The 11,509-nt window shown below is 37.4% G+C and overlaps 1 protein-coding gene across 1 annotated transcript; it reads left to right on the top strand.

The window, feature by feature from the left end:
- Positions 1 to 3,358: 3,358 nt before the first annotated feature.
- On the top strand, positions 3,359 to 10,645 carry LOC101863731 (the record flags this gene model as incomplete). Its single annotated transcript, XM_013080030.2, is given in 4 exon segments — positions 3,359 to 3,522; positions 4,740 to 4,922; positions 7,075 to 7,290; positions 9,429 to 10,645. Coding segments are annotated over 4 exon segments (788 nt in total), but the record flags the coding sequence as incomplete, so codon positions are not given.
- Between the last annotated feature and the right edge of the window lie 864 nt (positions 10,646 to 11,509).

The raw sequence follows: 11,509 nt of genomic DNA, 5'->3' as shown, positions 1-11,509 counted from the left end.
CCCACACACACGCGCGCGCGCGCATAAACACGCATAAGCAAACGCGCGCACACATACAGGATGCACTCAAACACACACCCACATGCGCGTTCACACACGTGTTCAAACTAATTAGAAGCAGGAAGACAGCCCACATTTGCTATCCTTTGATTAGATCTAAGGAAGAACGATGAAGGCCCTATTCCTTTGGGATTGCATTAGCTATTTGTGAAGGAAATGAATTCTCAAAATCGGTCAGTTTGACATTGAGATTAGATATTTTGCTGTCTTCCAAAAGCATTAATCGTAAATGAATGAACATAAGATATGAGTAAAAAACGTGTGTTCCACTCAATTCTTTAACATTGCTTTTTGTAAAGTGTCAGTTGGAGAAGTTCAGAAATAAAGCTTTTCCCGGAGCTGTGAATGGAGTCTCAGAAATGAATCTTGTTTTTTCTAAACTTTTTATATCTTTCTTTCTCCCCTCTCTGCCTCTTTTGACTCCCTCAGTATCTCTGCCATTCTCTCTCTTTCTCTTTCTCTCTCTCTCTCTCTCTCTCTCTCTCTCTCTCTCTCTCTCTCTCTCTCTGCCCCCTCCCTATCCCATTCTCTCTCTCTCTCTCTCTCTCTCTCTCTCTCTATCTCTCTCTCTCTCCCTGTCTCTCTCTCTCCCTCTCTCCCTCTCTCACTTCTCCCTCTAACAGCAGAATGCAGAAAAATTTAACAGACTTGAAAGAGCTTACATCCTAAAGATAGTCAAACTTGCTTTAACGGTCACCTGTGTAAGATAATCACCTTTGCAAAGGGCCACTTCCAACTTTGCCCCTCGTATTTAAAAAAATGTATTAAGTTAGACATGATAAGCTATTTAAAATCCTGGAAAAGCTAAACATAAATGGAAAAGATATAAGAATTATGAGGAATTTGTACTGGGGCGAAAATGCTACTGTACGAATTAATGGAGAATACAGTGAATATAAGAGGATCAGGCGAGGAGTGAGGCAAGGATGTGTTATGTCACCAGACCTCTTTAACATGTACAGTGAAACAATCCTTAGAAACATAAAGAATGTCCAGTTCTCAAAGTGAGCGGAGAAAATATTAATAACATCAGGTATGCAGATGACACACTTTTAATGGCAGGCTCAGGTACGGACCTTCAATAACTTCTAGATACTGTTGTAACAGAAAGTGAACGTTAAGGGTTAGCGTTGAATGTAAGAAAAAAAGAGAATGCATGGAAATATAAAAAAGTTGCAAATCCTAGTTGTAATCTCATTAGTACTGGTTAAAAAATCAAACAAGTCCAACAGTTTAAATATCTAGGATATATGGTAACATCTGATGCCTAAAGTTCCACTGTAATAAAACGGAGAATTACAATGGCTAAGGCTACTTTCAATAAAATGAGCCCAATCCTGAAAAATAGACTCCTCTCAGTGACCACCAAAATGAAAGTTCTGAAATGCTATGTATGGTCAACCCTTCTATATGGCTGTGGATGCTGGACAATCACTAAAGACTGAAAATAAAATAGAAGCAACATAAATGTGGTTTCTTAGGAGACTGCTAAGAGTATCGTGGAAAGAAAAGAAATCAAATGAGGTAGTACGTGATGAAGCCCAAATGGGACGCTCAATGTTGAACAATTTGGGACACCTGAATAGACATACGGGTCTTGAACATCTAGCTCTCACTTTCAAAACCGAAGGCCAACGAGGCAGGCGTAGGCCCAGAACAAGCTATTCGGGGAACCTAAACAAATGGGTAACAGGGAAAGATCAGGGAATCGTAGCTTATTTGAGAGCATCCGGGCAAAGGAATGAATTGAGAACCAATATCACCGATGTCTGTCCCAGATCTGGCACATGATGATGATGATGATGGCCCTGTATAGGACACCCACCTGTCTCAGACAATCACTTATCTCCTCGACACGTCAACGGGGGGATGTCTTGAACAATTTCGACTGTAGTTCACCGATATATCTCATTATTAACACATGGATAATACCCGGAGATATCATCTCTGGCTCAGAGGTTGACCTGGGATGACCCGCTATTGTTTACGGTCGCTAGCGGATAGATAGATAGATAGATAGATAGATAGATAGATAGATAGATAGATAGATAGATAGAGGTATCATCTCTGGCTCAGAGTTTCACGTGCTATGACCCGCCGTTGTATACAGTCACTAGCTGCCGTCATACACTCTGTCATGCTTAGGCCCGTCCATGTCTTGATGTTGTCGGTCCACATTGTTCCTTGTCCACCCTTAACCCTTTTGTCCCACGTCTTGCCTTTGAGTTTCTTTCCTAATGATCTGCTGGTGGTCTTTGTGACCAAAATATTGTATGTTTCTACTTTTCACTTTGTGATTAATACCTCGAGTGCTGGTCATGGTTAGGCTCTCGGGCTCGCTTTCCTAAGGTGTGATCAAATCCAACCAGCGACCCGGCGTTGTGTCCTTTATAAAAATAATAGATAGCATTTGTATATCGCAAATCCCCACTCAACAGCTTCACAATCTATACTAAAACCCCAGAGGACCTGAGAGCATTCTGAAACAATCTCAACTTCCTGGGAAGCATACAGTGCAAGCGGCCATTTATAGACGCAAAAGCACTAATATACTGACAAGATCGTTCGCTGTCTATGGCTGGGTACCCATTCGCACCCTGATGAAGTGAGGAAAATTTGTGTAAAGTGCCTTTTCCAAGGACACAACGTCGGGCCCGGGCTCGAACCCCCGAACCCACAACCTCGCGATTACGAGCCCAGTATCCTAACCACTAGGCCACTGACGCCATCTTGAGAAAAAGCGATTTGAGCGAATTTTCCTTACCTCACCCAGGTGGGAAAGGGTACTCGGCTTGCATTGTATGCTTCACAGGTCTATAAAGCGCATAAAACATGCTGTAGCGTTAATAATTATAATACTATTACTATCATTATTATAATTAGAGGTAATAGTAGTAGTAGTAGTAGTAGTAATAGTAGTAGTAGTAGTAGTAGTAGTAGTAGTAGTAGTAGTAGTAGTAGTAGTAGTAGTAGTATGATCCTTGTTATCATCAAAATTAAGGGTATTATTATTAGTTATAGTATAAGTAATAACTTACTATATATTTTTAATTATTATTGTTATTACTTTTAATTTCATTATGAATATCATTATTACTGTTATTATCGTTGTTGTTGTTGTTGTTGTTGTTGTTGTTGTTGTTGTTGTTGCTCTTCTTTTTCTTCTTCTTCTTCTTCTTCTTCTTCTTCTTCTTCTTCTTCTTCTTCTTCTTCCTCTTCTTCTTCTTCTTCTTCTTCTTCTTCTTCTTCTTCTTCTTTTTAAAAAATTATGTTCTTAATTTTTTGTTTCATTCCTCAGGTAAACCGCCTGGAGCCTTCACCCTTCCCACAATTCCGTGCCACAAAATACAACCCAACCAGACCTGGACAAGGCAGTCTCCCAACGGATTTCTCTTCAACGACAAGTGGAACTTTCTCTCGTGTCAGAGAGCTCGGTCACGAAACTGTTTCCAGAATTTAACGGTTTGTGTCTTTGATGATCCACGTGTCTTTTTGGCGATTACGTCATTCTGAATAAGATACGATAAAACAAATAATGTGTGGCAACGTGGTAAAACAAGACTCTCGTAAAAATAATGAAATCGATTTTTTTAAACGGATATTCCTAAGCCTTTTGCTCAATTTTTGACAACTGGACAGAATCAAGATGGCAACAGACGAGAAGCTCCGAGGAAACCAGACAGGATTTCGCAAGAACCGACCATGTGTGGACCAGATCGCTACTCTGCGCAGCATTGTTGAGCTATAGCTTGAATAGAATTATGAAAAGGCATTTGACAGCATGGACAAGGAAACTCTGTGGAAACTCATGCGGCATTTTGGAATACCTGAGAAAATCATAAAGCTTGTGAAGGCCACTTATGATGGAACAAATTGTCAAGTCCTCCACGAAGGACAACTCTCAGAACCATTCCAGGTACAGACAGGAGTGCGACAAGGATGCTTGCTCTCGCCTTTTCTTTTCATACTGGCAATTGACTGGGTCAGGAAAGAAGCCACCAAAGGCAAGCGCAATGGAATACTGAAGTTGATCCCTTGGCAGCAGCTGGACGACTTGGACTTTGCCGATGATCTTGCACTGCTCTCTCACACACATGCTCAGATGCAAGAAAAAACCAAGGAACTCAACAAGCTATCAAGGAGTGTTGGCCTACATATAAACCCGGGTAAGTCAAAAGTAGTGAAGCTAGGAAAAGTTTCAAGCACTGCTGTGACAGTGGAAGACACATCCCTGGAAGAAGTGGACTCCTTTTCCTACCTTGGAGGCAGATGTAGAAGCAAGAACTGATAAAAGCAAGGTAGTCATTCAAGGATTTATCAAAAGTCTGGAATGCAAGCAGCATCTCACTGCGAACCAAGATTCGACTCTTTAATTTCAATGTCAAGTCTGTGCCTCTCTACGGCTGCAATACTTGGAAGACAACAAAGTCAGTGCTGGATGAAATCATGTCTTAATCATATTATTATTATTATTAGTAGTAGTAGTAGTAGTAGTAGTAGTAGTCGTCGTTGTAGTAGTAGTAGTAGTAGTAGTAGTAGTAGTAGTAGTAGTAGTAGTAGTAGTATTATCACCATTATTACAATTATTTTTAAAAATTATTATTATCATGATCATTATTTTTGTTGTTGTTGTTGCTGTTGTTGTTTTAATAAATATCAGTGATTCTCACCCTCCTCAGCTCTACGTTCTCGGGGACTCCAATTCTCGCCATCACTACAACAGCTGGTGCAAACTAATCAACGCCGTCCAGCGCATCAAACAAACGATCCCTGCCTGGCATTCTCCGCTCGAATGCTCCAAACCCTCCATAAACTTCTTCTCCAGGTGGGACCCCCACGCCAGCCCCTTCACTGTCTCCATGGTATGGAGTTTTGTATTGTCATCACCATCATCATTATCGTCCTTTATACTATTTATTATTATTATTATTATTATTATTATTATTATTATTATTATTATTATTATTATTATTATTATTATTATTATTATTATTATTATTATTATTATTATTATTATTATCGTATATTCCCACTATTTGGAAATAGAAAGAAAAGATTACAGAAATGAATGGCCTAAGACCAATAGCCTTAACATCCCTGGTTATAAAATGTCTTTAAAATGAGCTAAAAAAGACTACGAACGTACATAGAACCTGTCCAGAACCCTCTGAAATTTGCATATCGTCATGGGAGAAGTGTGAAAGACGTCATTCTACTATTTTTTGAAAACGTATAGACACTTAGACAAGCCAAAAACATACTGTAGGATCCTATTTGTTTATTTTTCTTCAGCCTTTAATACTATCCAGCCAGCTATTCTTTTAAAGAAATTAGAAAACATAGGTATCAACCTCAAATTACTATCATGGATAGGGACTTTTCTTACCAACCGAATCCAGTATGTGAAATTAAAACATTCTTCATCGACACACATCGCAACAAATACCGGGGCCCCTCAAGGATGTGCTTTGTCCCCTGTTTTATTCACACTACACACGAACGATTGCCGAATAAACAAAAATAACAATCATCAAGTTGATCAAATTTGCAGATAATTCCACCATAATTCGGCTCATTCAGGCTGATTATAACAAAACGGCATACTGGAATTTAGAACTAAACTTTTCTATAAAAAAAATAATATAGTGAGCAAATCATAAGCTGCTTTTAATTGTGTAAAAAAAAGCCATAGAACTTGTTGACTTTAGAAAACAGAAACTGCCCCTGCAGCCACTCAAAATTAAAACTGAAAACGTCGAGCAAGTGTCAGATTACAAGTATTCGAATGTTACAACAGACAACAAACTCAACTGGCCTGTCCACACTTCTCTCCTGCATAAAAAAGTGAACAAAATACTTTTTTTTTCGAAAAAAGTTCATGTATTTTAAAGTTGATAAGACATCGATGTTCATATTATACTATTCAACCATAGAAAGTATGATCAGTTTCTGTATAACAACATGGGTCGTGAACACAAGACGACAAGATAGAGAAAAATTAAATCAGTTAATACGGAAAGCTTGCAAAAATTTCAAATGAATCTCCTCCTTGGAGGAATTGTACATTACAGTTAGCACACACAAAAAATTGTTTCCATCTTTTTTGACAATAAACATCCCTTTATCAGTTTAAAAAAAATTAAATCAGAAGTAAAAGACCAAGGCTTCCTATCTTTAACAAAAAAAGATACAAAATGTAATTTTTACCTTCATCCATCAAAATTCTTCCATTTTAAACATCATGTTACAAGTATTTATATGACCTTGGAGCATGCATCAGAATAACATAGAGTTACAGTCAGAATATTGAGTATGTATCTAGCTTTAAATTATTATTGTTTTTTTTTTTACTATTAATCTACATTATGCATGTAACTTCGAGCCTGCGCGTGGATGTATGTTTGTGTATGTGTTTTTGTGTGATGTGTGTGTGTGTGTGTGTGTGTGTGTGTGTGTGTGTGTATGTGTGCGTGTGTGTGTGTGTGTGTGTGTGTGTGTGTGTATGTGTGTACGTGGTGAAACACCAAACCAATGTGCCAGGATCTGGACAATAAAGATGTATCTTATCTTATCTTATTATTATTATTATTATTAATATTATTATTATTATTATTATTATTATTATTGTTATTATTATCATTATTATTATTGTTATTATTATTAATTACTATCGTTATTATTATTAATATTTTATTATTACTATTATTTTGTTGTTGTTTTGTATTGACATTATCATTTTTATCATCATCATCATTATTATTATAGTATTATTATTATTTTTATTATCATCATTAGTAGTAGTAGTAGTAGTAGTAGTAGTAGTAGTAGTAGTAGTAGTAGTAGTAGTAGTAGTAGTACATGTAGTACCATTATTATTGTTATTATCATTAATATTATTATTATTATTATTATTATTATTATTATTATTATTATTATTATTATTATTATCAAAATTAAAATTACGATTATTAGTTTTAATACTATTACTATTATTATCTTTTACCTCATTCCCAGGGTGTGTGGACTTTGCTGGGTACTCAGATCATACCATCCTCTCACGTGATCGATTCAATTCCCGCCAAAACCCCAGGTCGTGTTCTGCTGGTGCTACACCATTACTTCCACCTGACCATGCATCACGTGACTGCCTTCCATAACATGGTCATCGCCTCCAGGGACGCTGTGGCCAGATTGCTGGACAGGAACCCAAACGTTCAGGTTTTAGTGCAGGTAGGTACATGCAGGTTTTAGTGATGGTATAGTACAGGTTTTAGTGAAGGTGGGTACATACAAGTTTTAGTGCAGGTATAGTACAGGTTTTGGTGAAGGTATAGTAAAGGTTTTTAGTGTAAGTATAGAACAGGTTTTAGTGCAGGTATAGTACAGGTTTTAGTGTAGGTATAGAACAGGTTTTAGTGTTGGTATAGTACAGGTTTTAGTGCAGGTATAGTACAGGTATTAATGAAGGTATAGTACAGGTTTTAGTGCAGGTATAGTACAGGTTTTAATGAAGGTATAGTACAGGTTTTAGTGTAGGTATAGTACAGGTTTTATTGTAGGTAGGTACATGCAGGTTTTAGTGCAGGTATAATATAGGTTTTTGAAAAGGTAAGAACATACAGGTTTTAGTGCATGTAGTTACGTACAGGTTTTAGTGAAGGTAGGTGCATAGAGGTTTTGGTAAATGTAGTTTATACAAGTTTTACTAAAGGTAGGAACCTACAGGTTTTAGTATAGGTAGGTACGTACAGGTTTTAGTGAAGATATAGTACAGGTTTTAGTAAAGCTAGGGACATACAGGATTTAGTAAAGGTAGTTTGTTATACAGGTTTTACTGAAGGTAGTTTATACAGGTTTTACTAAAGGTCTGAACATACAGGTTTTAGTACATGTAGGAATACCCAAATTTTAAGTAAATGTTGTATAAAACAGGTTTTGACTAAAGGTAGGAGCATACAGGATCTAGTATAGGTAGAAACATACAGGTTTTAGTAAAGGTATGAATACCCAGGCTTTAGTAAATGTAGTATAATACAGGTTTTTACTAAAGGTAGGTTGAACATACATGTTTTTAGTATACTTAGTACATAAATGTTTCAGTTCAGGTAGTACAGGTTTTACTGAAGGTAAGAAGATACACATTTTAGTTCACGTAGTATCATATACAGGTTTTTATACTATATAGGGAGGGAACATAAGGTTTTAGTTCGGGTAGGAACAAATAGGTTTTTACTAAAAGTAGGCACATACAGGTTTTATTAAAGGTAGAAAAATGCAAGCTTATGTAAGTTAGTACAATGAGATTTCAGTTAAGATAGTACAGGTTTTACTGAAGGTAGGAACATGCAGGTTTTAGTAAATGCAGGAGGTACTTACAGCTTTCAGTTTTGGTTGGTATATACAGGTGAGAAATATCCAGGATTCAGTAAAGATAGTACATACAGGTTTTAGTTCTGGAAGGTACTTACAGGTTGTTGTTTTTTGTAGGCACATAGTCTAGGTGCATACAGGTTTTAGTTTTTGCAGGTAAATAGGTATATACCGATTTTAGTTTTAGTAGGTACATAGGTACATAGAAGTTTTAGATTTTGTATGTAGCCTACATAGGTATATGTTTTTATCAGTGGTTTTAGTATGCCCATAGGTATATACAGGTTTTAGTTTTTGTAGGCACATAGGTACATACAGGTTTTAGTTTTAGTAAATATATAGGTACATACAGGTTTTAGTTTTAGTAAATACATAGGTACATACAGGTTTTAGTTGTGGTAGGTTCATAGGTATATACAAGTTTTAGCTTTTATACTCTCATAGGTACATACAGGTTTTTGTTTGTGTAAATACATACAGGTTTAATTACCAAATTTTAAAAAAATCATTTCACTAATTGCTACGGTGCCAAAAATGTAAATTATATCCAACTCTGGACACTCATGTGGCGTGAGGGTGGAGGGATCATGTATCTCTCAATCCCCTCTTTTTTCTCTAACATCATTCATTCATCAATTCATTAATTCATTGCTCACTGATCCATATGATGCCCTAAAATGTATAATTTTGACCCTCATAGGTTCCTGGTGTAGCATGAATATGGAGTGATAATTTATCCCCAGCTTTGTCTTTTCATTCTTTCATTCATTCATTCATTCATTCATTCATTCATTCATTCATTCATTCATTCATTCATGTTTAATTCGGTCCTTTCGAAGATGGACATTGAACTCGGAGGTCCCACCTCTTATATAACGTTCCAGTGTGGATAAGGGCATCAAACCTATACCATTTCATCATTTAAAACGATTGTTTGATTAATTCCTGTATCCACTGTTTCCCACAATGACACCAATGTATAATTCTGCCTCTCGCAGGGTCCTCACGTGACCTATGTGGGCTGGGACAAACACTATGTGGCTGGAGACGGCCTCGCAAGATTCATGGAAGAACTTCTCGTCCAAGAGTATAGGCCCTTGAGAGACAGAGTTATCTACTTGCGGACCTGGGACTTGACCCTGGCTTCCGAGAACTTTCCTTACCATCCGAGATTGCAACGGACAATCGATGACCTCATCTTGGATCTAATGTGTGGAAGATAGCATGACGCACAACTTCGCATTAGGCCTAGGCCTGCCATTAAAAGTCCCAACGATAGTGCCATATTGAAAGCTACAGTGGTCTGCCAGGCCAACTGAAGTTTCCAAATAGTTTTGCTTAAGTTTTCTTTGCCTGCTGAGATCATGGTTAAGATTAGTAACATGCAGAGAGCTTTTTGTATTGAACATTTCCTCACAGCCGACTTATTTCGTAAGTTTTGCAAAAGACACGGCCCGGTAACACTTTTAAATTGCCCTTAATGCCGTCTTTTTGGTCAAGGTTGGAAATGGTCCATCAGTAAAGACCTGTAGAGAACCAGAATAAAAAATCATGAAAACAAAACTCCAGATCAAACACACACCTTTCGCACCCCCTTTAAACGTCACCGGGTTGCAGACTACGGAAGATGAGCCACATGAGACGTCTGTCCGTAGACGATGTCTGCAACAAGGACCTTCCTACATCTCAACAGTCCGCATTTTCGAGGCAGATCTTCACCTACGACAATACCATTTTTCCTGTTCGCGAAGCTGGCAGGAATCAGAGGATAGCAATGTGTTCATGATTCCGCGGTCGTCTTGAAAACCGTGAGCATTTCCTCTTTGACATTTGATTCCTTGGCAAAACTCGATCATACTCACATTTCAGAATAATAATATGGTAACTCCACAAATGCCTATTTGGGAAACCTCACCCGCCACCCCACTGTCTCTAGAAGTAAAACTATACTGTAAGGTGTACAGTATGTGTAACTTTGAGTACTCATGGTTGGGTGGATCCTTGTGTTTGGCCACCACTTAACTTTATGAACGACGCATTAACATAATATGACGAGTCCACAGGAGGACATAAGGAGCATTAGTTCTAGGAATTCCAGAATTATAATTTGTTTTTTTTTAACTCTGTAAGAGAAAAGACATATTATTGTTTGAATGTTACAGGGATAGAAAATTTGATTTTAAAAAAGAAAAGCAAAGGGAAAAAAACAAACCAATCATAATAATATGACTCTCCTCAAATTACAAGATCTTTTAAATTGGTGCATTTTGAGTTTATAGATGGTTTTTATAAAAGTCATTTCTGTTTTCGAAAACAAGTTTCTTCTTAACGACTTGTAAGTCAAACAAATTCCTCTTGAATGAATTACATCTGTTCCAAATTACAATATTCTAGTGCAAATTTTGTGCAAGATATTCAGACAAAAAGTTGTAGAGATTTTTTTGTTTGTTTGTTGTTGTTTTTTGGGAGGGTGGGTTGGGGGTGGGGGGGATTATCACACTGTACTTGTATTATATTCGTAATAATATCATAGACTGTGTTCTTCAGCTCACTTCTGGGCTCGCCAAGAAGAGTTCTATTTGGCTCAAATGAAGGGTATTAGGAAAAGGTGCCACGTGGACTCGCCTATAGAGAGACAAGTGTTTTATCCATCATTTGACTGACCATTGTGAGCAAGCATAGCAGCCACGTTTTTATGGAGAGCGAAGGGAGAGCATCGAGGCATATACGTGTGAGTGTGTGTGTGTGTGTGTGTGTGTGTGTGTGTGCGTGTGTGTGTGTGTGTGTATGTGTGTGTGTGTTTGTGTATGTGTGTGCACGGACGTGTATATATGTGTGTGTGCCAGTGTGTTTTTTTTTGGTTTGTTTGTCCTCTTGTTTTTTTATCTTTGTTCATTCTCTCTGCAACACATTAAATTAAATCGTCATCGACTGTTGTTGAACTGTTCTTCTCTAGATGCACAGACATACTTTTTCATACCAGCATCATCATCATCATCATCATCATCATCATCCTCATCATCATCATCATCATCATCATCATCATCATCATCATCATCATCATCATCATCATCATCAT

The sequence above is a fragment of the Aplysia californica genome, unplaced genomic scaffold, assembly GCF_000002075.1.
Source record: "Aplysia californica isolate F4 #8 unplaced genomic scaffold, AplCal3.0 scaffold00071, whole genome shotgun sequence".
NCBI lineage: Eukaryota > Metazoa > Mollusca > Gastropoda > Aplysiida > Aplysiidae > Aplysia > Aplysia californica.
Note: the sequence above shows the minus strand (reverse complement) of the source record. Positions and strands in the feature narration are given on the sequence as shown.